This window comes from Sceloporus undulatus, chromosome 10, assembly GCF_019175285.1.
Source record: "Sceloporus undulatus isolate JIND9_A2432 ecotype Alabama chromosome 10, SceUnd_v1.1, whole genome shotgun sequence".
In the NCBI taxonomy this organism is placed as follows: domain Eukaryota; kingdom Metazoa; phylum Chordata; class Lepidosauria; order Squamata; family Phrynosomatidae; genus Sceloporus; species Sceloporus undulatus.
The window spans coordinates 14,418,795-14,446,759 of NC_056531.1; the positions used below are offsets into that span (position 1 = coordinate 14,418,795).

General features: G+C 48.8%; 2 protein-coding genes across 7 annotated transcripts; one reads left to right on the plus strand and one right to left on the minus strand.

Annotated features, from left to right (window-relative positions):
* Positions 1 to 10: 10 nt before the first annotated feature.
* Positions 11 to 13,293, plus strand: DAO (D-amino acid oxidase). Of its 3 annotated transcripts, XR_006100891.1 has the most exons (13): positions 11 to 1,682; positions 3,505 to 3,677; positions 4,196 to 4,410; positions 5,024 to 5,138; positions 6,208 to 6,284; positions 6,985 to 7,050; positions 7,790 to 7,844; positions 8,972 to 9,076; positions 9,669 to 9,748; positions 10,177 to 10,294; positions 10,785 to 10,883; positions 11,340 to 11,770; positions 12,632 to 13,293. XR_006100891.1 is itself a non-coding variant. In XM_042441965.1 (12 exons), exons 3-12 carry the CDS (start codon positions 4,217 to 4,219, stop codon positions 11,469 to 11,471), a joined length of 1,041 nt encoding a protein of 346 aa, XP_042297899.1. In that variant the 5' UTR covers positions 11 to 1,682; positions 3,505 to 3,677; positions 4,196 to 4,216; the 3' UTR covers positions 11,472 to 13,293. The 3 variants fall into 3 exon arrangements, 2 of the variants coding, with proteins under 2 accessions (XP_042297899.1, XP_042297900.1); XM_042441965.1 differs by having other exon boundaries at positions 11,340 to 13,293; XM_042441966.1 differs by lacking the exon at positions 3,505 to 3,677 and having other exon boundaries at positions 11,340 to 13,293.
* On the minus strand, positions 12,975 to 27,950 carry LOC121916652 (SV2 related protein). 4 transcript variants are annotated; one of them, XM_042441963.1, is made up of 16 exons: positions 27,806 to 27,950; positions 23,845 to 24,005; positions 23,214 to 23,299; positions 22,787 to 22,885; positions 21,476 to 21,547; positions 20,609 to 20,733; positions 20,202 to 20,265; positions 19,747 to 19,872; positions 18,815 to 18,943; positions 18,056 to 18,129; positions 17,697 to 17,773; positions 17,404 to 17,511; positions 16,750 to 16,861; positions 16,000 to 16,081; positions 15,349 to 15,438; positions 12,975 to 15,083 (listed from the first exon to the last, which is right to left on the minus strand). In XM_042441963.1, exons 1-16 carry the CDS (start codon positions 27,841 to 27,843, stop codon positions 14,892 to 14,894), a joined length of 1,635 nt encoding a protein of 544 aa, XP_042297897.1. In that variant the 5' UTR covers positions 27,844 to 27,950; the 3' UTR covers positions 12,975 to 14,891. The 4 variants fall into 4 exon arrangements, with proteins under 4 accessions (XP_042297897.1, XP_042297896.1, XP_042297894.1 ...); XM_042441962.1 differs by lacking the exon at positions 27,806 to 27,950 and adding an exon at positions 26,674 to 26,917; XM_042441960.1 differs by lacking the exon at positions 27,806 to 27,950 and adding an exon at positions 25,761 to 26,649.
* Positions 27,951 to 27,965: the final 15 nt, after the last annotated feature.

Below are 27,965 nucleotides of genomic sequence, written 5' to 3' on the forward strand. Positions count from 1 at the left end.
CAGCAGCCACTCCAGCCAGGGCCCCGCCTCCGGAGGAGCCAAGCAAGAGCCCCTTCCTGGGCCGGAAAGCCTTTCCCGAGGCCCGCCTCCTCCTGCTCCCCTCCTGCTGTGAGGGCTCCTTCGGGGCAGGCCTTGGTCTTGGGCCGGAGCGGGCGGATAGGGCTCCGAAGGGACGAGGGGCTCTCTGCTTGGCAAAGAAACCCAAGTCTAGGAAAGAGGGCAACCCAAGGAGCCTCTCCAGAGGGCCCCAGGACCAAGCCAGGCGGAGCCCACTTGGACTGCCTCCTGGATCACTGCTGTGGCATTCTGGGAATGGCCCTTCTGACTGGGAGGCCTTTTGCCTGTCTGCCAGAGCGTTCTGGGGCCGCCACAACAAACTCCCCAACCCAGGCTCCCCGAGCCTTGAGCCAGGGCAGGCAAAGCAGTGGCACACCGGAGGATTGCTGCTGGACGGCTGCAGCCTTGGTGTTGGGCCTGCCTTTGAGGGGTGCAAAAGCTCCCCAATGGCCTCTTCCCCCGGAGGACCCACCCACCCCCCTGCCCCACTGTGGCTCAGTTTTAGCCAGGCAAAAATGCTGAACAAAGCAGCCTCTGGGTATCCTGGCTGCATGCCAGTGGTGCCGGCCTGGCGGAGGCAGAGTCTCCATCCTTGCAAGGTGGCCTCCAAAGGCACATGCCCCGAAGCCAAGGGCTGTGCAGGTGGAAGGGAGATGGCCTGCTCTCCCAGGATCCCCCCGCCCGCTCTTCTGGACCCCTGAGGCCAACAACACAACCGACGGTCACCAGAAAGGACGGCCAGCAGCACCACTGGCTTCTCTGTTATCAAAGGCAAGGGAGGCCAGGCCAGGCCAGGGCCACACTCTGGCAATCAGTCAGCAGGCCATAGGAAGAAGGGCCCTGCCACCTGCTTGCATAGCAGAGGCAAGTGCAGAGCGCACAAGGGATCTCCCAAACCCATCCGCATGGAGTTTCACTTGGCACCAACCAGGTACTGTGCATTTGACAGAACATGGCAACACTGGCTCTGCAAAAGAGTGGGCCATTGGCCATAGAAGTTACAAGAGAGGGACAAGTGTGAGCGGAAGGTATCTAATGGCATCCCTCCAAATGAGAGGAAGGAGACCTTGCTGCAGTGGTTTCCTAGCTGCCAGAAGGCCCTTCGAAGAAGGAATCCCCTTGGAGAGACAGGGAAGGCCACCCAGTCAATGGCCCTGGCATAAGCTGGGATAAGCCCTCTGGGCAGCCCCAGTGGAAGACAGAAGGGCTCCTCGCACTGCCCTCAAAGAGTTCCTAACCAAAGTGCCTTTTCCCTGGCTGCACAGACAGACACAGCAGGGCCTCTACTGAAGGAGACCCCAAAGTCATTTCCGCAGTTGCCTGTGTCAGGACTGCCCTGCTTTGTCCCATAGCAGCAATTGCCACTTGAACAGCTCCCCGGAAGAAGGGGAATTGCTCTGGAAAGCTGCCGGCTCTCCTCCCTTGGCAGAAGAGAGCATGGAACTCCACCTCCGCGCCCAGGCTCTCCCTTCTGGGTGGAATTTGGACCCCTATTTCCCAACTCTCTGGCTGAGCTCCTTGTGAGCAAATCTCAGGATTGGTCCTATCTGTCGGCCCCTCACCACCTGGGCTCACAGGAGAAGCAAGGAGCCTTTTCTGGAAGTGTGCCTTTTGCCAGCAAGAGGGTAACGTTGCCTTTCTTTGCTTTTCACTTTGCCTTGCTAGGTGCCAGTGGGCCTGCTTGGTTGTGGTCTGGGGTTTGCAGCAAACGTGGCTTTCTTCCACTCTCCCTGCACTTTGCCCAAAGGGTATGTAGAGAGGTCTTGTAGCACCTTTGAGGCTCACTAAAAGAAAGAAGTTGGCAGCAGGAGCTCTCCTAGACTTCAGTCTACTTCCTCCAATTCATCTTAGATACCTCAGCTGCAGAAGCAGACTACCATAGTCTAGGAAAGCTCCTGCTGCCAACTTCTTTCTTTCAGTGAGCCTCAAAGGTACTACAAGATCTCTCTATGTACTGATTCTACAGACTAAAAGGGCTATGGCTTTGAATGTGTCCAAAGGGGTTGGCTTGAGAGCAGCAGGAACAGGGCAGGTAACTGGCTGGAAAGGCACAACAACCTGGCACAAGTGTTCAGAGAGCTCTGCCCTGAGCGGCTTCTATTGGGGAACTGTGGCTTCTCATCCAGAGAGGTAAAGCTGCCAGGACCTCAGCTTGCACTGCAAAATTCTCAAACCCTTCTTTGCATAAATAATAGGGGGAAAGGGTCTACTTTTAGTAAGTCCTCATGATTGGTGATCCTTTATTTAACTTCTGTCCTGCCTTTCTCCCAAAGTGGGATTCAAGGCGGCTTACAATACACGTTGAAGCAGAAAGGCTAAAACTACACAAGGTGCAAAAGCTGAGAGAGCATTAAACAATCAATCCAATTAAAATGTTACTTTGGTATTAATTTAAAAACAACAACAGCTAAATCACTTACTAGATATTATAAAGAGCACACTCATTGCACACCCTTCTACTTCAACCAGTTAAAGGCTGAGATAAACTTGACATTGTACCTCCAGTTCTCCCCAGAGGTTTGCAATGCAGAGGAGACCTGGGTGACAGCACATAACCCCAGCGGTACCCAGGCCAGGAGTGTGCAATGTATCATGTATGTGCTTTATTCCTTTATGAGTATTTACAAACCCCTTAGATCCAAAGATGCTAAAGCAATGTGTAACAATAATGGACGTTATAACACACACAATACACAAAAGAACATGCCATATTACAACTACAGATGGTTGGAGCCTGCTGAATATGAGAAGAGAGGGTATTTCACACACTGCTTCCAAGTTTTTAAGTGGGTTTTTTAACATGTGTCTAAAACTAAGAATAGTCCCCAGACCCAGCCTTTGTTTTTGTTACTCATTACAACCTTTGAGAAACAACATGTTGCTACTCCTAGTTGATGAAAAAGTAACTTGTTGCAAGCCTTATTGTGGTACTTATTACAGTCCCGTTCCTGTCCATTATTTGGGGGAGGACACTTAATTTTATAAGCGAGTGGCACATAAATCTCAACAAATTTGTCCCAATCTGTCCATAGAAACACCCTCTAAAAGTAAGTTTTGAAAGTAACTAGAAATAGTTGTTCTGCCAAGGGAATACATTCTCCTTTGCTTGTTCCGTTTGTTTGGCAACGTAGCTCTGTTCCACCCTCATGGCTCCAAAAACAGCTGCTTGTGGGTAACGCTGTTCCATGTAACACATAACATCCAGGCTCTGCCTAGCGGTTCAGCTAAGTCATGGAACAAAGTACAACCTTTCTCACATTTTGTCATTTCTGCTGATAAACATGTCTACCTCTCCCAGTGTTCTTTCTTTTCGGCCCCTGCCTTTCCTTTGCAAGAAGTGGCTGTGGTAACAGAGCAGTGATTCAGGGCTCTGTGGCGAGGGAAGCCAAGTTCTCTGGCCAGTGGGTGCAGAGTTTTGAGACTCCTAAAGCAGCCTTTTCATTGCAGCATCCCAACGCATAGAGGGGTCTATTGTTGGCCATTCGCTGCAGTGGCCACAGCAAGAAGAGGCGCCAGCACTCATCGGGTTTTAGAGTCTGACACACTGACCTAGAAACTTGTGTGCTGTTTTGGTGCTCCCCATCTGCTCTGTGTTCTGGCTGCAGAGTGGTACAGCCCTGGTGAGTAAGAGAAGCCCCTCTCTTGCCCAGGGGTTAGAAACGGTGCCAGCTCAAGAGCATCCCAGGCCCCGAGCCTTCAGGGCTAAGATCTGAGGTATAGGGTCACCCCTTGGCGATGTCACGAAGGGGAGAAGGCCCTGGCGATGCCATTAGGCGTGACACACAAAGCAGGAGCCATGCTTCCCTGGAGCAGATCTCCTAAGGCTTCCTTACTGGCAGCCAGGGCTTTAAACAAACAAACAAAAGCCTTGGTATTTTGGGGGATCACCTTTTTGATGCTGGCCCTGCCTCCCACAGAAATGCAGCTCCCAAGAATTTCTCTGACTCTGAATTCAGCTCTCAGGCTAAAAGAGCTTTGCCATCTAGTCCTTTCACCCCAGAGCACTGTTTCCAGCAGTGGTTAAGATGATCCTGAGATGCTCACAGTCTTATGTATCTCCACTGCAGAACAGGTTCCACCATGTTAATTGGGAATTCTTCCCATGGATGCAAACTTACCACTGTTTTTGTTCCCTTAGGAAACAAGTGAAGTGTCCAGCATGCGTGTAGCTGTCATTGGCGCTGGTGTGATTGGATTGTCCACAGCCCTCTGCCTCCATGACCGATACCACTCGACTGATCGGCCGCTGGAGGTAGAGATCTATGCCGACACATTTACACCTCACACCACCAGTGATGGGGCGGCAGGTCTCTGGCAGCCATATGTGGATGACAAAGGAAATACTCAAGAGACGTAAGTGCAGAAGCATTGAATCCTTCACTATATGAGAGCATGTGTCTCTGCGTACCGGGGGGAAGCACTGCGTGTGGGCCAGGGGCCAGTTCACACACACACACACCATGCCCCCAGGGGCCAAACCTAAATACCTCTGTAATGGTGACACAAAGTGACATCGCATCGTGTCCTGTCACAATTTGGAGCGGGACTGCAGAGGACCAGTGGAGGTATTTGAGGGATAGTACATGGATTTGAGGTGCTTGTGGGTGGGAGCTGTGGTATTTTCACATTTGGAAGGCTTTCTGTGTGATCTGGGGGCCTCCTAGCTCTTTCTCTGTTGAAGGAAATGCAAACTGGGAAGATGAGGCTCATGCCAAGGAGCATGCGAACACTACAGTGAAAACAATTCTAGGTGTGTTACATACCCAGAAACACTTCATGCGAAACACAGTTTTAAAAGCCCAATGATACCTTAGCCCATTCCCAGTTTCCCATATCAGACATAAATCCCAGACAGGCATTTGGGTAAGCCATCCATTTGCAATAAATTTTCCAGTTGAATCCTTAAGCTCGGATTGTCAGGGGACGGGAGTGGAATTGTCTGACTCTATATTATTTCATGGTACAGACTCTGGAACAAAGAGACTTTTGATTATCTACTCCAACATATCAACTCATCAGAATCCAAAGAGATGGGGTTGTTTCTACTCTCTGGATACAACATCTTTACAAAGCCAGTTCCAGTAGGTAACAAATCTTAAAGGCATTTTTCTTGTTATCATTATTTATTCACCTTTTTGGCAGAAACAAGCTTGCTTCATTTTCTGTAAGAGATCCCTTCAGAGATTTAAAGATGGCTGTATCCTATCCCCTCTCCATCTTTTCTCCAACCCAACCATACCCAGCTCTCTAACCGCTCCTCAGAAAATTTGGTGGTTTCCAGACCTTTGATCATTTTGGTCACCTTCCTCTGAAAATGCTCCAGCTTGTATGAAGCTGAAGGAGCATAGTTCCACCAGCATCCCACAGAGGTCCAGGAGAGGGAAGGCAGGCAAACGGACACAGTCAGTCAGGGGCCATTTCGGTCCAGATGGAGCTGTGGCTAGCACTGTCTGCTTGCCATTGCACAGCCTGGGAAAACTGCTGCATATGGAGGTATGGTATACGTCATTGCATGCCCTTGAAAAACAAATAACCTTGGCATCCCTCCCGATGACCGTAGTGTCAATCTAGGAGGATTCTGGACGAAGTCTTTTCAGGAACACTTGATAAAACTGGTGGCGCAGTGGTTAAATGCCTGTACTGCAGCCACTCACTCAAAACCATAAGGTTGCGAGTTCAAGACCAGCAAAAGGACTCAAGCTCGACTCAGGCTTGCATCCTTCCAAGGAGGTCGCTAAAATTAGTACCCAGATTGTTGGGGGCAAATTAGCTTACAGTTGTAAACCGCTTAGACACTGCTTAGGCGGTATGAAGCGGTATATAAATGAAGCTTGTTTGTTTGTGTCATTTAACCTAGACAAGCGGAAGTTAAGGAGAGACATGATAGCTGTTTCTGTGTATCTCAGGGCTGTTCCATACCAGTTGCAGATTGTTCAGTGTTGTCCAGACTAGAGTGATTGGGCTGAGATTTCAGGGAAGAAGATTCTGGTTAAACATTAGGACGCATTCTGTTCAAGCATTTATTTCCACCAGTGGGTTATCAAATAGCTAGGCTCTTTGGGGCTTGTGGGCATACCTTGCCCGCTCCTTCCTTCCCCCCGGTCTTAGTTCTGCTGGAAAGGAGTCTGAACAATTCTCCCTTCTCCACAGGATCCATCGTGGAAGGAGATTGTCTTGGGATTCCGACACTTGTCCCAGAATGAGCTTGAGCTCTTCCCTGACTATAGGTCTGGTACAATTCCAATTTTCTTTTCAATTTTGGATGATAGCACAGGTGACTTTGTGCACAGTTTTCAAGGTCTAACTCTCTGCAGTGCTAGAAATTTGGGGACTGAAGGAGAATTTTATAGCGGTGAGAGGAGGATTCTCGTATTCCCCCTCTGGAAGGTTGTGCAATTCCCACCCCTAGACTAGACAGACCTAACGCCCGTTCCACCCGAGTTCCTCTTCATACTTTGCGCCTTTCAACAAAGGCTTCTGATGGAAAGTCAAAGGCTTTTACGGCCAGCATACATTGGTTTTTTTGTGGGTTTTTACAGACTATGTAAGGCCGTGTTCTAGAAGAGTTTATTCCTGATGTTTCGCCAGCAGCTGCAGCTGGTATCTTCAGAAAAAGATCTTCTCTGAAGATGCTAGCCACAGATGCTGGTGAAATGTCAGGAATAAACTCTTCTAGTACATGGCCTCATAGCCCCAAACCCCCCCCCCAAAAAAAAAACAACAACTATACAAAGGCTTCTGAAATCACCACTCTGGTCTCATGGTGGGTTACTTGTTAAATTTACCTACATAGAGAACCCAGTGTGGTTCAGAAGCCAGAGTAGTCAAGTGTTCAAATCCCATCTGATACAGTGAACACAAAGAGATGATTTTTTTATCCCACAATACAATTACATTTCTTTATTCTTTTCTTTTCCTTGATTTGAGCTATGGCTGGTTCAACACGGCTTTGATCCTAGAGGGCAAAAGCTACCTACCCTGGCTTACAAACAGGTACGTATGAACATTTATTTTCTGCATCCTGTCCTACCAACAATTGCCAACATCTCAAATTAATCTGCTTACCATAAAATGTTTGGGAACTGCCAAGTTCTGTGAGGAATCTTAGAGAGCTGGTTATATTGGCTTGGAGAATAAATGATAGGCAAGGGACATGACGACCACCTTTAAATACTGAGGCAGTGTCATGCAGAGGATGGGACACGCTTGTTTCTGCTGCTCCAGAGACAAGAATTTCCACAAATTGATTTAAATTACAAGAAGATAGATTCTACCTAAACATGTGGAAGAACATCCTGATAGTAAAAGCTCAGAAAGTGGTGGACTCTCCTCCTTGGGAGGTCTTTAAACACAGATTGGCTACCCACCTGAACTTTGAGTATTTCTGCATGGCAGGAAGTTAGAAAAGGTGGCTGTTGGGATCCCTTCCAATTCTATGAATCTGTGATTTAGACTATGTTTATACCTGCAGCTCAACAGTCCACTGATGGAAGCAGTTCAGACTTTTTCCTTAAACGTTTAATGTAATAGATGTATTTGAATAGAAATTGGACAAGTTATTGGGTGAGAGAATGGTTAGCTATTATGCTACATGGAAACTATGGGTCCAAAACCAGTTAGATGCCTTAGTTACCATGCAAACAGCAATATGGAGAGCTGTAGCATTTCCTAGCCTTGCCCCCAAATGACATTACTTGCTCTGTTGCTTTACAAGCCCTTATTTCTGTTCAAGGTTAAACCTGCGGGGAGTCAAGTTCTTTCATCGGAAAATCAAGTCCTTTCAGGAGGTTAGTTTGGGGTGTAATTATGGAATGAATTTTGCAACGGCACATCAGGACTAAGCAGCACTCCTCTTCTATTCAAGCCATGGGGAGATACAAGGGAGGGGTGTTTGGTTTTTTAAGTATGATTCTAGCTTGAACTCAAGACTGTGAGGAGAACTGGGTGGGAGGAAGAGAGGGAGCCAATGTGATGTAGTGAATTGAGTGTTGGGCCAGGGCAAGTCCTACTCTCTCAGTCTCAGAAAAAGGCAGTGGCAAACTCCCTCTGGAGAAACCCTGTCAAGAACAGCCTCTGATAGGGTCGCCTTATGGTTGCCATAAAGGCACACAACAGCAAGAACAGCAACAAAGGGGAAGAGGAAGTCTTCCAGGTTCAGAAATGTGATGTGCTGGCATCCAACAGCCTCAAATAATGCCACACAATACAATAAAAATACATTTGAATCAAATCAAGAAAGGGAATGCCATTCTGGAGCCCAGGCATCTATGGCTGAGGTGTACGAAAGAAAGTTGGAGTGCTGAAAGGTGGCAGAGGGGGAACCAGAAGATAGGACTCAAAAATGATGTAATAAACTCAAAGATTCCTACATGTGGACCCCCAAGACTCTTTTTATAGCCCCCAACTACTCTGGTCTCCCTGAACCACCCTTTTTCCATGCCCCCGTCCCCCCAAAAAAGAACTGCCTCCCCTAGAAGACTCCTGGTGTGGCAACACACTTTTCAGATGGGTTACAGGGGCACCACACATGCAGTTTAAACATTTTTAAGTACCCATTTTTCAAAGACTGCTCTCCACTTTAAGTTTTTAAATGTATTTAGTAGCCTTTTTTATTTTATTTTATTTATTATTATTATTATTATTTTTTGGCAGTCTGTATAGCACCTAGGATATCCCAGGGTGACTCCTGGACACACTGCAATTCCCTTACATTGCATCTTCTAGCATTTCTCAGCATTGCCCATGCTGGCTAGAAGTGCTTAAAGTAGTAGTTCAACCACATCTGGGGGACCACACAGATAGGATGGGCCTTGGATGCCTTTGCACGGCACTTTCTGATAAAACAATTGAAACAGCTAAGCTAGAGTATGAGGTGGGAGAAAAATGGAGACTCTCTCAGTCTGTCTCTTGTTAGCTGACAGCGGAAGGTGTGGACGTCATCATCAACTGCACAGGAGTTCGTGCTGGGGACCTACAGCCTGACCCCGAGTTGTGCCCAGGCCGAGGACAAGTCATCAAGGTGAGTATGTCCTGGTTCTGGGGCCTCGTCTGGGCTTGGTTGTGAGGCTGGGTCCAGCTACCTGTGTTGGAGGAGACAAACAGATGAGTTCCAAATTTGGAAAAGTTTCATTTTTTGGCCTACAACTCCCCCAGCCAGCTTGCCCACTCCAAGGTCTCCTCGATACGCCTGGTTCCCTGGTGGGATGGATTTGTAGAAAGTCCCTCCTGGCTGTGTGGACTGGTGATACAGATGGGCAGCCAAGACCCAGCAGCTACTGCCTTGGGGGCTATGTGCTTGTGCCCAGGTTTCTGGACATATCTTGACTTAGCACTAAAAAGCAACCACTGTTGTAGTTGGGCTTCGAAGGGAAGGGCTTTCCATAAATAGGTGGCCCAGCAGAGAAGGCCTTGTTCCCATGTTCTCCCCATCATATTGCCCCTACTGATGGAGCAGGGGAAGACTTCTGAAGTGTAGGAAGTCACAAGAAGCTCCAGGAGAAGCAAAAGATTAACGTAAGGAAATGGATTTCTGGAAACACCTCTTGTTGCTCCACTCAGAGAGCCTTCATGAGTCGCCTGCCTTTGCCCTTGTCTCTCTCTTGGTTCTCTAGGTGGAGGCTCCGTGGGTCAAGCATTTCATCATCACTCATAAGGAATCTGAAATCTATACGACCCCCTACATCATCCCTGGGTGAGGAAAAAGCAACTGATGCTGAGGGAATCTAGCAGCTAGAGGCAAATCTGTACTGCTAGGACGTTCCCCTTTTCTTCACTTGGCCACTTCAGGACGGTTGTTGGTGTACCTCAGGGGTGGGCAACTGTCAAAGGCTGTCAGAGATGTGTCTGCTCAAAATTTCAAAGGGCATCTGATCCCTTCAAAGGAAAGTGGGGAAGGGACACCTGGTGACATTGGCTAGAGGTGTGGCAACCTGGGGAGGCCCAGTGGTCCAAATCAGTCAGCCAAATGAGCTCTGTAGTCCCAACCTGAAGAAAGAAGCATTTTACAGAACCCAACTGCAGACTACGAGTGGAAGTAGAGACATTCCTGTTTGCGTGATCTGACTCTTCCCAGCCTAGTTTCAGGCAGATTTCCTTTCTTCCTCCTGTGTTTGGTTGTAGGAGCGATACAGTGACCTTAGGGGGTATATTTCAGCTGGGAAACTGGAGTGGAGAGAACAGCCCTCGGGACCACCAGCACATTTGGCAAGGATGCTGCGAGCTGATGCCTAGCCTCCAGGTAGAGCCACTAAGATGAGACTGTGCTCCTGTGAAGACAGAATATCCCCTTGTGCAACACCAGCAAGGGGTCCTACCAGAGTTTGACAGCTATTGGGCAATGGGAAGTTTGGATAGAGAGTGCCAGGTCAGGAGAATAGCCCTCTGTGCCTGTCCAAAATGGGGCTTATGTGTGCACAAGCCACACTTAGGTGATGGAAGCCACTAACAGGATACCAGCCCAGATGTGTTTGCCACAAGGTCTGAGGGTGATGGAGGTTGTGGTCCAACACATCTGGAAAGCACTGGCTTGGAGAAAGCATTACAGGGTGATGGAATGGGGAGAGAGAAACTAGTCGAGGGGTCTCCTTCAAGGACAGTTTGCTTCATTGCTAACAGGAGACACAGGGTGGGTTGCTCTGCTATGGCTGTTCGTAGTTCCCATGTCTTCTTACAAGTGCATGCCTGCAGAACATAACCATATCATGCTGAGTTAATGTTACTGTCTCCAGAAAGCCAAGATCCTCTATGAGTGGAGTGGTTTCCGTCCAGTACGCTCAAAAGTTCGGTTGGAACATGAGACTGTTCGCCATGGAATGTCACAGTCAGAGGTAGGAAGCCTGCTGTGGGAGATCTGAGTGTAGACTAAATCCATTGTCATTTGCTCTTGTATTGGTGATCTAATAAATGCTCAGGCAAGGGCTTTAAAAACCCGGGGGGGGGGCATGATTCTAAGGCTGTGTTCCTAGGCATAGTTATTGAGGCATTCCTATTGAAAATAGTGAAAAATAAATGAGACCTGCAACAAAATCTTGCAGTGTTCAGCATTCCAGCCAGCCAAGCGTGCTGTTTTATGGGCTACACCTTTCCATTATGTTTTAACTGCCCTCAGTTTCCGATTCTCCCTCCGTAGTAGTTAAAGAATGACAGCTATTGCCACTGCAGGCTAAGACACGCTCCTTCATAATCTCTACATCAATCTCCAAATTAACGGAAGAATCTTGGTGCACAAGAAGCCACTCTGCTCTGCTCTCCTGCTTCAGTCTTTCCTTTCCTTACTCTTTCAGGTGATTCACAATTATGGACATGGAGGCTTTGGGCTCACAATCCACTGGGGTTGTGCAATGGAAGCTGCCAAGTTATTTGGGAAGATCCTAGAAGGCAAGAGGTTGACCCAACCGTTCTCAGCCAACCTCTGAGCAGCTCAGAAAGACCCTTCTTGAGGCTCCTCTAGGCTGGCCAATAGTTTTGGTAAATGCTGAGGCAGTCTGTTTTTGTATTTCACACATTCTAATGCCCTGTAACAGTTGTTTCCATTACAGGCTGAGTCTCCCTTATCCAAAATGCTAGAGATGAGAAGTGTTTTGGATTTCAGATGATTTTGGATTCTGGAATATTGGCATCTACGTAATGAGATATCTTGGAGATGGGAGCCGAAGTCTAAAAATGAAATTCATGTTATGTTTTGTCTACACCTTATTATACACAAAGCCTGAAGGTAATTTTATACATAATAAGTTTTAATAATTTTATGCATGAAACAAAGTTTGTGCACACTGAACCATCAGAAAGCAAAGGTGTCGCTGTCTCCATGTGAACTATTTTGGAGTATTTTGGATTTCTAGGTAAGGGAGACTCGACCTGTACCACATCTGGTTGTGCCCCAAATGGTTTTGGTGCCTTGTTTGTTGCTGGTTGAAGCAGATTTCAACATTAACCCTGATGTGCATGCTACAGAGTCATAAAATCATAGAGCTGGAAGGGGCCTCATGGGCCATGGAGTCCATCTCCCTGCTCACTGCAGGATCTCCAGCTACAGCATCCCCAGCAAGTAGTTGCCCAGACTCTTTTTGAAGATGTCCAGAGAAGGAGACCCCATCTTCTCTCTAGGCAATGGCTCCCGCTGTCAAACCGCTCTAATGTTCAGCCGAAATGTAGCCTCCTGGGCCATTGGAACCCAGTACAGTCTGCTCTGACTGGCAGTTTTGCCTCAAAGGCTGTCACTGTTTCCCACCTCTGCTAGCTGAGATTCCTCTGAACTAGAGACATGAGGGACTAATTCTGGTACTTTTCTGTGCACAAAGCATATGACTTGGGATGGAGCGGTGGATCATCCCTGAGAATGTATATAGAAACAGGCAAAGAAAGTGCCCAGCCCCACAGAAGAGGTCAGAAAAGCCCATCTGGGACTTGAGTCCCTTCATGAGAAAAGGCCCTCGATTGAAGAGTTCCGAGAAGCATGTGTTTGCATGCCTTGGCCTTGAAAGATATGGCCCACCTTTGGGGCCTATAGCAAGAAACCCTTCCATAAAGCTCATTATTGTAAAAACTATTCATTTATTCAACATAAAATATCCAGTGTGGAATCAAAACTACTGAACGTTGCATCATTAACGAAGAAACAGAAGAAGATAGTACAACAAGCTCAGTATACAGCAGTCTCATCTTCAACATTAACACTTTAGAAACTACATTCAAACACAGCAGAGACATTCAAGTGTGCCTTTTCTTTTCTTTCTGGCAAGCACTGAGAATACAAAAGCCATTCATCACAGCACATGTGGAGAACCCCTTTCCTGTCACGACAGCTTTGCACATTAACAAACTGGACAGCCGACAGAACCCCAAACACCACCACTGAGTTCAATCCCAAATGGCTTTTTTGAAAAAAAGGAATGCCTCAACTGTACTTGATCCAAGGGGAAAAAACAAATCACCTTTTGAACAAAATCTTTGAGAGCGGCTATATTTTTTTCCAAACAATTGTGAGCATTTGTGGGAGTGCATACATGCACAAGCCTGTATATTTGTTTTTTCAAAGAAAAGTCAATGAAGATTTCCAGCCACTCACAATTCAACCTGATTTGTATTTTTCAAGAGAAATACTGTATCATTGTTTTAAATCCACCATGATTCAATTTGGATCATTCTTCAGCAAGAAGCTAGACCAAGATGGTTCAATGCGCAGGGCTTATGAATACTTTTAGATACCATTTAATAAAACATACAAAGCAAATGTAATACCGAGATGTTTGGCCATGTCTGTGTTGCGAATTCAACAACTCCACAGTATTTCAAACAGACTACAGATCTTTTAACGTTGGCAAGGACTTCTCTAGAAACACCAGCCTGCCTTACTGAGAAACCTATTCTGGCTGGTTCTAGCTCAAGGATTTTATGCTGTTGATCCTTATTGAGATACACCAATTGCAAATGGGGCTTCTGTGCCTGGGATGTAAATAAGAATTCTGCCCTCCGTTATATTTTCCTTTAGTCCCCAGATTTCCACCACTGCAGAGAGTGAGACACTAAAAATTGTGCACAGCTAGGGATGCCTACATTGGATTTCTAAAGGCACAACTCATGTCTTAAGTTACAGGGGTTCTGAGTGCTGGAGTCCAAAAAAGCTATTTCCCCCAATTCTGGATCATCCCAAACATCCCAAACAGTATGTACCAACCAAAGGACCTGCCTGAATTTCTCGCACAGTCCCAAACATCCCCGAAATACTTGCAGGCTGTCCTGCCATTTCATTCCATTTGCCAGCCTGCTTAACCTTAAAACAATCCCATTAATAGTATTGAGAATCACTAGCATGCAACCGCACATGTTGCAGCCAGCGCAGCACTTTGGGAAAGTGACTCTTTTTGGGATGAGAGCTCCCCAAGTTCCCTAGTGGACCCAAGCTATGCACAGCCATTTGGGATACTCCATCCTGCCTTGCAGGCGTCGCCTCTGGCTCAGGCTGTGGAGGTTAGGGACATGCCTCTGAGCGGCCCCCAGCTCTGCAAGAAGCAAAACCGGAAGGGGCAGGGGGCCTACAACAGACCAAAGGTGGCTTGTGGGTACTGACATTTGTTCATGACCAGAAAAGCTCGAGGCCAGTGAATAATACACCAGTGTGTGAAACCCAACTGCATGCTACACAAAGAGTGAGTGTGCTTAGCGGCAAGCTGGCTTAGTCTGGGTTGTCATGCGCATTAGCTGGCTTGTGGCTAGGGGGGTCTTAAGCCACGTTTGCTGAACTGCTTGCTGGACACAGAGCCTTGGTACTAAGAAACTAAGCATGGGGCTGGAGGTGTCTTTTTTGGTCAACATATCTGATAGTTTTGGAAAAGCTTCAACCTGGACCCTAATGATAGCCCCAGCTAGAGCAGACTCAATAAAGCAGTAGCTGTGGATTCCCGCAAGGCAGAATGGGGTTGGACTAGATAGCCCTTGAGGTCACTTCCAACTTTTAGCTTCTATGAATGGCAAGTCAGCACTTGTGTCAGTACTTCTGATTCAATGCATCTACTCTAGTTAGACCTAGCAGCAGGACTCAGGCCTTCCTTTCTTCTCCCCTAGCTGCATCTTATTCCTCCTCCCTGAGACATACATACTCATAACACGTATATACACACGCACGCACGCACACCGAGGCAGTGTCCACCTGCAGTCCTTCTCCTTGCACAAGGGGATGGTGATGGGTGCAAGCTAAAAACGGGAGTCCGGGCGGACACGGTGGGCATTGTCGCTTTGGGGAAACACAGCAGTGATGAGATGTTCCCTTTCTCAGGCATCAGAGGGGTGGGGTTTTTCTGGGCCATTCCCCCAGACTTCCTTGGAGGGGGACTCGCCTACCCCTGAGAGCCAGAGTGTGACCGGGGGACTCCGCGCCCAACCATCTCTTGCCCCCATTCCCGGTGGGTGGACTCCTGCAAGCCCCGACCGGTGGTTTCGATGGGCAGCAAGCAAGAGGCGAGAGCAGCCAGGAGGCAACAGCCACTGTAGACAATGAGCGTCAGGTAGACCGAGGACTCCAGCATCACCTGGGAGTGGGAGAAGGAGCTGTAAGTGAAGGCTACTGTGGGCTATGTTTACAGCAGGGATGGGAACTGTCTGCTCTAGGGCTCCGTGATGCCTCCAAAGGTCTGGGCAAGCCTCTCTCCTCAAAAAATTCGGTCAGAAAAGGGCATTTTGGACCACCCCCCAGCCATTAAAAATGCCTTTCTAGGTTGGTACAATTGTGTTACAGGCCCCCCCAAACAGCTGGGGAAAACCAGATGTCAGGCAGAGAGGAAGATTGGGTTGTACCTGTGCAATGAATGGTGTGATCAGGGCGCCCACTCTGGCTACCCCGCTACAGGTGCCCAGGCCCAGCGCCCGGGTGGCCGTCGGGTAAACCTGCAGACAAAGCCACAAATGCAGTGGGGGATTTCTGAAGTAAAATGCAGTAATTCTGCCTGCCTCCTATCTAGAGATCCCACTGCAGCATATAGACAATGACAGCAGGAATAGACAATTAGACAACCATTTAAAACCATGCAAAAATGTACAGAAATCTACAGTCCAGTAGATGAGAGTCCAAGAGCCAGGTGTTGTTGTTAGAATATGTATATGTGTGTCTGTTTGTGTGTGTGTTGTTTGCCTTGAAGTCATTTCTGACTTAAGGAGACCTAAAGGCAACCCTCTTACATGGTTTTCTTGGCAGGTTTCTTCAGAGTGGCTTTGCCATTGCCTCAGTTTTGGCACCAAGTTGGACTGCTGTGATGGGCTCTATGTGGTGCCAGTCAATACAGATGTCCTCTCTCTCTCTCTCTCTCTCTCTCTCTCTCTCTCTCCAGTCACCTCCCCTCACATGGCCATAAGACCATGAGGTCTAGAGTTTCAAATGACCCAATTCTGCAACTGCTGGGGAGAGTGAAAGCTCTCTCATTTTAAGAAATAACTGGTTTCCTTTCTTACCTCAGGCGTGTAAACGTAAGCAGCTTGAAATCCTCCAGAAATAAAAGCCCTTGCGATAAACAGGAGCACGGTAAGAACTTTCCTGTAAGAACAGAAGACCCCATGATGCCAGCATCCATAACAATGTTGTTCAGCAGTTTACATATTTGGGACATTCTTGTCACTTCTCTATGACCAGTTCAAGATGTTTCTGACTTCTGGAGACCCTAAGGCAACCCTCTTCCAGGGTTTTCATGGTAGGATTTATTCATAGGGGTGGAGAGCGTGTGATGTGCCCAAGGTCTTCCAGTGGGTTTCGTGGTCTCCAGTCATAGTCCAACACCCAAACCACTATGCCACACTGGCTCTCTTTAGGGATGTACCATGCTCAGAATATTACAGCCATCACACAGAAATCATTTACAGCAGCTTCTGGGCTGGAGGGCTCTAACCATTGGCATCGGGTGGCTTCCACATCAGTAGGGCAACCAATCCACCCTGGGCTTTAGTCTGAACCTGAATCCAGCATTGGGATGATGCTGGCAGTTGTTCAAGGAGCTGGGCTGATTTTGTGGCTATGGTTCAGTTCACCTTGAGTAGCTCTGTAACACCGAGACTTATACCTGGGAGAGATTCAATGCTCCCCCCCGCCCCCCGTGAGGTGTGCAGCCATGTGTCGCCACATCAGGACTCAGGAGAATGAGAACGGCCCCTGACATTTGGGCTGCTTGAGGGATCCCTGGAATCTAAAACCTGTACCGCTTTGCTCACCTTCCAACGCAGAGAAAGAGCAGGAGGCTGCAAAAGGAAAAGACGAAAAAGCAGAGTGCCATCGTCTTCTTGCGCCCAATGCGATCGATTACCCACAAAGTCACTAGAACACCTGGAGGGAAAAAATAAGAGCGTAGAAAGAAGAAGAAGAAAGTGCAAGAGAGAGGTCGGTCTTATCTCCATTTGACAGCCGCTTAAGTCAAGCTCTCTTGCAAGGAGCCGGGTCTCCTGCCACTTGCAAGGCTAGAATAGTGCTGGGCCTGCAGGACAGGGCCTTCACAGTTGGGGACTGTGGCACTCTGCCAAGGTAAGTCAGGCCAGCTCCATCCCTCCGGAGTTTCTGGCCGACAGTTTTGCTTGACCGGCAATCTTTAAAATTTGGGAGGTTTAAAATTAACTGATTTTTAATTAAATTAAATTAAATTGAATGTAATGTTGAGCGATTCCTTCCTTATCTTAAGGACTGGCTCTAATCAGTTTGAAAAGTTTTTCATTCCTATACTGAATACTTCAAGGATTTTTTTGTCCATGACTCCATGCAAGAACTGGTAGGTGATAAACATATGCTAGAAAGCAAGCCAGGGAAGCAGTGACTGAGGCCCAAGGTGTGAGAGGTGGCCAAGCGGCCCCTTCCCTTACTCCCCAGTTGTCTACCTGGGAATTCAGAAAGTGTGGTCCATAGCAAGTCGATGTAGTCCTTCTCTGTAAGGAATTCACAGGCAAGGCTGCATTTGGGCTTCACTGTTTTCCTCCTGCTAGATACTTAGATGGGGTAAGAAGAGACAGGAAAGGTGGAGGAATAGGTGAGGTCCTTCAACATGTTGCGCCCCCCCCCCCCCCCCATATACATCTCCCTGCCCATTTAGACCTGGCAGGATGCTTCTGCTTGCATGGGCAAGAAGACTGTGCAATCGAGCAGCCAGAAAGCAACCCCAATGAAGACTCACAGCTGCAGAGGTCTCCCGCCTGAAAGAGCTCTGTGGTTAATAAAACTAATCCGTAGTAAGAAAAGGCATTGGAGAACCTGCGAAGACAGGAGTGAGAGAGAGGGCACCTCAGACCCTACTCCAAGAAGCAGCCTAGAATTGGGGGGGGGGGGGTTATTTCTCAGCATCCGGAGAAGACAAAGGCAATGATCACACTCAGTGAAGCTCACAGAATGGGCCCTGAGCTGGAAAGTAGTTAAAAATTATTCTGAGTCTGTTCCTTAAGAAGTGACAAAGCATTCAGTGCACTAAAGGAAGCCCCAACCAGCCATTAGCTGTGGCGCATGGGAGGGAGAATGATGCAGCCACTGCACTCTTACCATATAAACCAAAGCAGGAGGGTTGTCCATCTGAACTGCGGGGTGAACAGGTCCCTCATTTTCCCTCTGTCTTCCTGTTTTGGATGCAAAGAAACATGTGAACACTTGGTATTGTCTGAAACCAATGGCCAAAATTTGTGTTTGTGTCCCTATCGCAGGAGGTTAGGCAGGTTCTCGCTTGGCTTTTGGCTCAGCAAGGGCTTTCATGCGGTGGCACCCAAGGCTAGTCTCCCTCTTCCTGCAACGACAGCTTGTTTTAGTGCTTAAAATGTATTTCTTAACATATTTATATTCTGCCCTCTATCCAAGGAGTTCAAGTGGCATACAATAAAATCAAAGAATAAATAACATTAAAGTATATTTTTAATTGTCTGAACAACAGACTTTTGATTTCAAGGAGCTGTCATAGTTCCTCCTCTTCCTCAAATGGCTTTATAGTCCTGTCTAAAATATTATCTGATGTTAATGACAGCTTGTTTTTACCATCTAGATTCTTGTGTGACCTCAAACCTTTTCAAGAAAGCTAAGCAATAGGAATGTTGAAAGGTTAGGAGACAGAGGTTCGGTGGCCACCTCTCAAAATTGCTTTAACACTGGATCCCTAGGCTGTCAGGAATCAGACTAGATGACATTTGGGGTCCCTGCCAACGCTGTGATTCCACGGAAGCAACAAATACAGTATCCCAGATTGAGCCAAGAGATCTATATCCATCCATTGAGGCTCATTGGCCCTCCTGGCTGTCTTTTTCCGGCACTCACCTGCCTAGAGATGATGAGTTTCCCCAGGGGCATCGGAGCTCCATTTTCCGTCGCTATCCGTTTCAAAGTGGCAATGGCCTTTTCCTGGTTCCCCAAAAGCACATCATATCGGGCACTTTCTGGTAGCCACTGGGGAAGCAAAGGAAGCCCATGAGACCCTTGAGAAGAGGACAGTGGCCATCAGGACATCTTGTGGCAGGGAGTTCCCCAGTTTCACTCTACACTGGCTGAAGAAGTGCTTCCTCATATAAAGGTAAGACTAATGAAGAGAAGACCCTCTCCGTCCCAGGAGAGAGAAGGGCCTTCTCAGCGGTGGCCTCCCAGTTACAGAATGGCCTCCTCACAGGTCCAGCCGCCATCAGTATTGGCTTCATTTCAGGGCCAAGCTCAAACAGGGCTTTTTATTAAAACCTGGAAAGGGGGGGGGGGGGTTTCTAATGATTTTCTCCATTCAAATGATTTGAAATGCCCCAGAGATGGTACACAGGTGATGTCCCAGAGGGCGGCATGGGGCTATGTCATTAAACAGGATCAATGAATCATCAATGAAAATGACACTGGTCTATAACAACGGAGGAAACTCTGCATGCACACATTCCTTTCAAGGTAATGCTCTCATGTGGCAATGCCTCCCCCTTGCCCTGAGGATTGAGCAAAATGGGCCACACCCTGAGATCGGGGAACCCTAACCCAAAGGCCTGCCTAGTCCAGCCTTCTTTTCCCATCCCTTCCGTTGCCCCACTGGGAAACCCACTAGCCAGGCATGAAGGCAACTGCATCCTCCATCTCACGTTCCCACAGAAATGGTGTACGGAGGCATGTACCACTTCTGACTCTACCGGTGACACATTGCCATTCTGACTAGAAGCCACCAATGGACCCGGACTCTTAAGAATTTGTCTAGACTTTGTGAACCCAGGGGGATCACTTACGAAGCATAAGACGGCAAAGAGCAGAAGGGGGAGAGCTGAAAGGATGAGCAGCCAACGCCAGCCCAGGGTGGGCATCACAAAGACTGCCAGGAGGACCTCAAAGACAGTCCCAATGGCCCAGAAGACCTGTCCGGACAGAAGAAGAGGAAAGGTGCTTGGCTGAACAAGCCCCTCTTATTCAGGCAAGGTAGACAGCAGCTGCCTCCAGCATCCCTTACTGAGCATGCAGAAAGAGCAAAACAGAAAGGAAAAAAGGGAGCACAGATAAAGCGGTCCCCGCCAGCTTCCCCCAGCAAGTTCAAGAAGGATCTTTCACAAAGCAGAAAGTGCAGCTATTTTCAGCTTTGAAGAGAAAGCAGTGCTCCGTTGCCTGCTCCCGCCCGGAATTTCACCCTGACAGTCTCTGTCCTGTGGCTCTTTTCTCTGCCAGCTCTGCCAGGAGTCATGCCACCTACCTCAATTAGCAAGATGCATTTTGCTCGTGATTTCATCGGTAGGAATTCTGCATATAACGTGACTCTGGAGAGAAGGAAAGCACGGAAGACAACAGTTAGAAAGGGATGGGGAGGGATGGGGTCTGTTTTGGCATCTGGGATGGTAACTGGGTTTGGACAGAAACCGCTGGAAGTTAGACCACATTTGTCCAGCTGACAGCTGATGGACCAAAGAGTTGCAGCCTCAAAGGAGACGTTTTTAAAGACAAAGATAATAAATCATATTCAAGATTCAGTCTTTGCATTCAATCAATGTTTGGCATGTTTCTTCCCAAGGATGCTTTGCAGGACTAGTGTACTGCAGTCTACCTCGGGTGGAACCATTACAAAGAAAGGAACAGACATAAGAAATGCTGGTCTTTACTTACGACTGAGGGACGCCTCCAATGCCAAAGCCCACCAGTCCCCGCAGCACTAGGATCCAGCTGTAAACCGGTGCTAAGCCACTAAGAATCCCATAGTATAAGGTCCATAGGACACTGATTTTCAGCCCCTGCATAGAGCAAACAAATACAAATATGAACAATGAAAATGCGTCTTCCTCTGTACCAGAAAGCCAAAGAATTTCCCCTTCATTTCCAAAGCCAAGCCCAGTTTACTCTGCACTACTGCTACCAGCCTTCCTCATCCTCACACACTCCCAATACAGTGGACTACAACTCCCATCATCTACAACAGATGGCAATGTAGTCCCAAATATTGGAGGGCCCCAGCTTAGAGAAGGCTCTTATTCACCCAAGGCCAAGCAGAGGTATCATCTATAAAATGGCAAAATCAAGGTTTGCTTTCTGGAATTGATGTATTTTTGCAATATTTTCAAGCCATGGCTCCATGGATAAAGAACCTGTGGATACGGAGGGGTGACTGTACAGCTCTAGAGAGCCATCCTAGGTGCTGTAGGGGGCCATTTTATCCCATTTGTGCTCTGTGATAAACCCACCCCAAGAGAGGCCTTTTCCCCACCAGGATGGGGATGGGGAGATGTCTTCAGGACCTTTTTTGTTTGAAACATGCCCAGAGGGGCCCAAAACTGGAGCTGTCCTCTGACTCCTGACAGTTGCCCACTCCAGATTAGACTAACCTCAGATGGTCTGCATTTGGAGGGCAGAGAAGCCAACATGGAGGGGAGAATCATTCTCATTCTGCCCAATGATGGCTTGGTGCCGTGTGTCTCTCCCAGCCCTGTGCGACTGCATCTGGCGCTCAAATAGCCCAGAGGAAAGCTAGCGACTTACTGTTTTTCTGCCGTACTGGTCCGAAATGTTTCCCCAGAGGGTGGAACTGAACATCATTCCCATAAAAACCACCTGCGGTAAATTCAAGAAAGACCCCTTTGTGAGTCGCAGGGACAGGGACAGATGTGTCGAAAATACAAAGCTAAGAGGGAAAACCAACTTAACCCAGATGCACAAAATCTCCGATGGGGACTTTTGGCACAAGGCTCGACAGCATGGCCCCCTTCCTGAATAACGGAGAACCTGGCGTTTGGGAAATGGCAGTACAGAAGGTAAAAGCGTAAAAGTACGGGATGTATGTGTGTGTCAAATATAGATCTATTCTAAGACCCATCTCAGAATTTCCAAGAGGGAAAAGGAAAGTGACTTCCAATGCCTGCTGGCTTTGAGGCTCCAATGTGGGAAATTATGCAGCAATTCTTTCTATAGTTGGTCAATCGTTGATTCTGGATATGGCTGGATTTGCTCTGAGGCCACGGCTGTATCTTCAGGAACTCAGGCCTGGAAAGGTTCCTTTTGGGGGACTAAAACGCCCCGAAGGGACTCTTCCAAGCTCTGTCAGGAAACATCAGCAAAATTCATACAACAGTAGAGAAGACTAGATTCCCACAGCATATTATGAATTAATCTTTAAAGAGAAGATGCTAGAAAGGCTTATATATGTATGTATATGTATGTATATATTGGCTTCAAAATGCCCCCAATTGACTTCTATTTGGTGTGGAGGGCTTTTCACCATGTTTGGAGACCCCCTCCCCAGTTCCCCAGGGGTTTTTTTTAAAAGATGCAGTCTTCATTCCCCCCCCCCCAAAAAAAAGAGAGTGGTTTTGCCCCCCAATGCCCTCTATGGGATCTGGGAGGCATTTACACCATAGTGGTGGTGTTTTTCTTGGGGGGGGGGGGGGTTGGGGGGAATAGATATCATTTTTTGAACCAAAGACTGAACAAAGAAGTGAGTTCTGCTCACTTTCTCTAGTTAGAAAAGGCCTAAAATCATCCAAGAAGGTGCAAAAATATGGTGAGAATGCCCCTCGTGTCCCCTAGAGAGCATCTGAGGGCAAAATAATAAAACGTTTTCTAAAATGTATTTTTATTTTTTGCAGGAGCAGACATGGTGCCAGGGTGCAGCCCCTTACGCTTCCAGAGTTGCCCACCAAAGAAGTCAGGGGAGTGCGAAAAGAGCCCCCGCAGCCCCCCCCCCCCACATCCACACCCTTGTCTTGCTGGAAAGAGCGCCATTTGGACACCGGAACCCCGAGTAACAACTGGAAAAACCTTACAGAGTGCAAGAGCGGTCGGGCATTTTCCTACCGAGGTGAGCAATGCAACCTGCCAGGTGGGTAACCGCCACTCACAGTGCAGCTGAGGCGCTAGGATGCTCAGAATCATCATTTCCATGGCGTCAGCCATCTGGAAGGGCAAAAAGGGAAGACCGGGTTAGCAGAGCAGTAGGCTGCTGTCGTAGGTTGGCACACAGCATCAAAAGGTGTAAGGCAGCAAGGGTCTCTTTCACATGACACACAAATAGCGCTAGGATCCCAGGAGGGGAAGTTTGGGGAGGCACTAGAGCTCTCTGGTTGAGCGTTCTCAGTGCCACTCCTAGGACTCCATGGGATGGAGCCATGGCAGGCAAAAAGAACCCATAGTGCTATCCTTCTGTAGTGCGCAAGGGCCCAAACTCTCAGTTGGAATCTTTCTATCAAGCCTGGCCAAGTGTTGGCTGAGCTGTTGTACTTGCCCATGCCAAGCCGGTCAGAATGGAGAGCTTCCACTGGAACTTGCCAAATCCGATTGCTTCCACCGCATCTTCCACCATAAAAGTATCTGGAAGAGAAAGAAATACGCTAGTGCTAAGGGCAAGGCTCCATCCTTTCTGGCAGGGAAGGCGTTCTGTCATGTTTTAAGCAAACCTTGTCTCCAGTCCACAGTTAGTTATAAGCATTCATCGAACCCAAGTTGACTGCATGGGACTCCAAAGCCACTAATCCAAAACACCCAACACCCAACTATGGGTTGTTAGATAACCATCCTTTTAAAAATAAATGAAAAATGAAATAAAAATGCGACAACTTTATTTCATTTCTTCCACTATGAGACCCAAAGAGACTTTAAAACAAAATAAAGCTAAAACAATATATAATACAACATTTTAAAAGAAAACCATTGAACAAGCATTCCAATGAAAATGTTAAATCAAAACAGTTAAAAACACATTAAAAACGTAGTAAAAACTAGATTAAAAACGAATCCTTCTGCCCAAAGCAGCTAATAAGCAAATGCCAGTTTAAATCACAAGGCCTTTGCCTGCTGGCTGAAAGCCTGTGACTCTGGGTTCCTTCTCCAGGAACGTGGGGCGTCGCTTCATTCACCATCCGTTGGGTTGGCAAACTCCTTTGGCACCATGCTGCCATCTTCCAGCTCCACGGCCTCTAAGTGGGTCTGAACCCCTTCAATTTGGACTTGGTGCTCGCCGGAGACGGCATCCTCCTCTGAGCGGGAGCTCTCCCCCGTACGACGAAACTTAACAACCCTGAAAAGAAGGCGGAAAGGAGCTTCAATCCACTGCAGGGCTGCCGCACTGGGAAAGCCTCTGCCTGGGGACTCCAACTCCCAGAATTACCCAGACACCAGGGCCAGTGGGAGTTGTAGTCCAAGAAAGGAAGTTTGCCAGGCTCTTCCTTTGAATTAGGTTCCGTCCAAATGTCTATTTGGAGTCTGGGCTTCAGGTCGGTAAAGGACATTGCTCTCTGTCAAGTGAGGTATTAGGGCCCTTTCACACAAAACAAGGATGGTTCCGCTATGGTTCCACTTTAAACTGCCATGGCTCCATCCTATGGAATCCTGGGATCTGTAGTTTAGTAAGTCACTTGGAATCATCTGTTAGAAAACTCTAGTGCAGGGGGGCAACTATGACCCAGGGCCCCATTCAAATTGTGAAAATGTCTAGGCTTGCATTAAAAACAATAAATTATGCAATGTCAAGAGTAATTTCCTAACCAGAGGGCCCTTTGTTTGGTAAAATGCTTTGCACACAAAGGGTCCCAGATTCATTCTGTGGCCTTTCCAGTTTAACAGGGATTTCAGTAGCAAATTCAGGGGAAGGACTTCTCTGAGCCCCCTGAGAACGGAGAGGGCCATTGCTGTTCCAGAGGAGACGCTCTTGGGCCACCCGAACCTCCCACAGGCCAGCTCTCCATCTATCTTCCTAACAGCCTGAATGGGGGGAAATAAGAGCCCTTTCACACTGTGCAATGGTAGTGCAAGAGAGGCATGTTTCAGATCACACACTCTTTGGCAGTGAAGCTCCTGCTGACAAACCCTGCCCAGCATTTCAAGGAACAGGTGCAGCTGGCGCACAGGTTTTGAAGGCGCAAAAGCGCTCCTGCTCACTGCAGAAACCTGGGCCTCCCGGTTCAAAGTTGAGCCCAGGAGGACCCTCAAACTGCAAAGCCCATCTCACCCAGGCTGGATCCCTATTCCCTGATCTGCCTTCCAAGTGACCAGGGGCACCTCTGCCTTGTCTGGGTGAAGCTTCAGTTTGTTTGCCCTGATCCAGTCCATTACAGCTGCCAGGAGCTGCTATCTTGGCCAGCTGAACGCAGGAAAGCAATGGGAGGAGTTAGGCTTCCATTGACATCGCCCTCTTTCTCTTCCTCACCATCTCATTCCTTTGCCAGCTTTCTCCAAATTAAACAATCTTGTGATGGCTTCTGAACATTTCCCTGGCGATGGTGGCAACACTCCCTCTAGCTTCTAGTCAGGATTGCCTTCACAAACAAATCCCACATTATCCTTGCCCCCAAAATTAAATAAACCCTACTGGACTCTTTCACATAACACACAAGGAGAGCTCTGTGGCTCCAGTTTTGCTGCCGCAGCTGCATCTGCTGGAATCCTGGACTTGGCCATTAGGGGAGAGACTTAGACTTCCTTAGGGGGATTCCCCTAAACTGCTGCCTCAGAGCTCTCTGACAGAGAACTTGAAAATACCTAATAAAACCACAAAGCCCAGGATTCCAGAGGATGGAGCCATGGCCACGAAAGGGGTATTAAAGTACTATAATGGCGCAGCATGGAAGAGGTCATGAAAAAAGACTATCCCATAAGTGTGACTATAATGTCCTTCTCTTTGGAGAAGGCCTTCATTTTCTCTGCCCTGAACAAACCAAGCTTCTCTAGATGTCCACATTGAGTTCTGGGCTTCCAAGAGTGGGAAGAGCCACTTCCCAAGCCATTCTCTTCACTCCAAGGATCACTGAGACCCCATTCTCACATCTCACCTTACCTTTTTTCCTGCCCCAAACATGGTTCTCTTTCCTGGCAAGGGAGTCCCTCCAGCTTCCATCTTTCGGGTTGCCCTTTACTGCCCCTTCTCTTAGAATTGGTCTTTCCAGGTGCCCTGAGCTGTGCCCTGCCTTCCAGATGGTCAGTGGACTGAGGCATTGGAGCCCAAGGGGGCAAGGGTAGTGTATGGAGGCCTTTCGGCAACAGATAGCCAGGGAGCATGGGATAGTCATGCTTTTGCCCATCCATCTTTGCTTCAAGGCCCAGAGGAGTCCCTCTTTGTCAGGAGCCTTTGAGAAGGAGGGCCTCCAATGCAGGGCCTGGACCCAAGAGGCTCCTTTTGGGAAAGGCTCCAGTGCCCGGCTCCATTGATTGGACATGGGTACCCGACTGCAGTTCCATTTGGAGTGGCGATGGAAGTGGCATGGCGAGGCGGAGGCCTGGGAGCCAGGGGCAAAGAGAGCCAGGCAGCTGAACAAACCCAGTCACCAGGCGGAGGGTGCCAGAAAGCCCCAGCTGCCATTCCCAGCATCCCCAGGGAAAGGAAGATTCTGGAAAGACAGCCACCTGGAGCCAAAGCAAGGGGCTACCGGCTGTAGCAGGCCGTTCCCAGCTCTCCTGACATATGTTTATCAGGATATCGAGGTGACTGGACTATTCTAAATAGCCTTTTCTAAGGTGCTCCCTTGGATGCAGCTCGGTTGTAGCTCCAGCAACTGAAGACAGCAGAAGCCAAAACCTTCTTTTATCCTCTTCACTACTGCTTATTATTATTATCATCTCTATCCTTGCCTTTTCCCTGACCTAGGATTCAAGGAGGCTGACAAAAGTTAGAATAGGAACGCCTTCAAAGACGAACCCTCAAATAATACAAAACTTTAAAATAGGATTAAGCAACCGAAAGCAATACAAACCATGGCTGCTCAAAAGCCAGCCAAGAAATCCAGACTCTGAAGGGCCCCTCTGTGCCCAGGGATCTGTCCGCCCATGAGATAGCTGGCATCTGCCCGCCTTCCCCCAGCTGCTGTCCTCTAGGCTGAGTGGAGGACAACTCCCATGGTCCACAGCCTTCCTCCTGCTGCTGCTTGGAGCGATGGGGATTGCAGTCAGGCCCATCCGGAGGAAGGCAGGGTTAGGGACAGCGGAGAAAGTGGGCCTGCTTGGCAGGAAAAGGCTGGCCCTGGGTCCAGAAGCAGAAGGCTCTCCCTCTCGGCTGGAGCAGAGCCATTGGCCCAGCACTGAGACTTGGGTGGATCTCATGGAGCCTTCCCTGGGTCTCCTTTGGGTGCTCTTGGGTCTCCTGGAAGACCACCAGTCCTTCAGAGGCTGCCAGGAGTTTGCCATTTGGGGGCAGGCAAAGGGAAGGGGGCAAGCCCCGTTGGCCTGGCTGAATGGAAGGCTTCTGTTTGTGAGCACCAAGGCCTGCTTCGAAGGCAGAGCCAAGCGGGCCAGAAGGTGGGCCCCTGCCCCCAAAGAGGCTCAGCTGGGAGCTTGCTTGCTTCCCCTTCTCCCAGGAGGCTTCTCTTCTGGGGAGGGGGGGGGGCTTTGGGCCATGAGCCACCTTTCCAGGCGCTTGGCCCAGGAAGGCATCTGGGCCCTTGGCTCTGCCAAGCCCTGCCCAGCAAAGAGAGAGAGAGAGAGAGCGCCAACTGGCCAAGGAAGGGGGGGCTGAAGGAGTTGGCTGGGCAGAGGCAAAGCTGGGGGGTCCACTCCAGAGGCAAATCTGGAGGAAAGAGCCTGTAAGCCCAGCCCCCCCCCCCCGATGCTTTAGGGCAGCGGGAGAAGCTTCCCTGGCTTGGCTTGGCTTGGCTTGGCCTGGGAGGGAGGAAGAAGAGGGGCGCAGCAGGGGAAGGGGTCTTTGGGTCCAGTGCAAGAGTCCTCCCTCCCTCCCCGGGGAAAGAGGAGCAGGATGCCCCGCAAGGCCAGGACAGACCTCTGGGCCCAGCAAGGCTTGCCTAGCTCTCTTGCTGCCTGGGCCCCGAAGGAAGGAAGGGAGGGAGAGGGAAAGGGGGCTGGGGGGGTTCTTCCCCTTGGGGCGGGGCTTACGGCAGGTGCCGGAGCTGGAGCAGGTCCTCCTCCTCCATGGTCCGCCCGTGAGATCCAGGGGGCGCTGGGGCATCGCCGCTCTCCGCTGCCCGCCAGCCGACTGCCTTCAGCACCTGCCCCCACGGACAGCGCCAGCAGAGAGGCCCCGCCCCGGTCCCGC

What these genes read in the sequence shown, in the direction of transcription:
- DAO (XM_042441965.1), top strand. Translation starts at nt 4,217, where the DNA reads ATGCGTGTAGCTGTCATTGGCGCTGGTGTGATTGGATTGTCCACAGCC. An exon ending in AAATCAAGTCCTTTCAGGAG is followed by an intron (nt 7,845 to 8,971) that starts GTTAGTTTGGGG and finishes GTCTCTTGTTAG; the next exon opens with CTGACAGCGGAAGGTGTGGA. An exon ending in AGCTGATGCCTAGCCTCCAG is followed by an intron (nt 10,295 to 10,784) that starts GTAGAGCCACTA and finishes TACTGTCTCCAG; the next exon opens with AAAGCCAAGATCCTCTATGA.
- LOC121916652 (XM_042441960.1), bottom strand. Translation starts at nt 26,008, where the DNA reads ATGGATGGGCAAAAGCATGACTATCCCATGCTCCCTGGCTATCTGTTG. An exon ending in AATGCATCTTGCTAATTGAG is followed by an intron (nt 19,873 to 20,201) that starts GTAGGTGGCATG and finishes CTGTCCGGACAG; the next exon opens with GTCTTCTGGGCCATTGGGAC. An exon ending in AACTCATCATCTCTAGGCAG is followed by an intron (nt 18,130 to 18,814) that starts GTGAGTGCCGGA and finishes CATCCAAAACAG; the next exon opens with GAAGACAGAGGGAAAATGAG.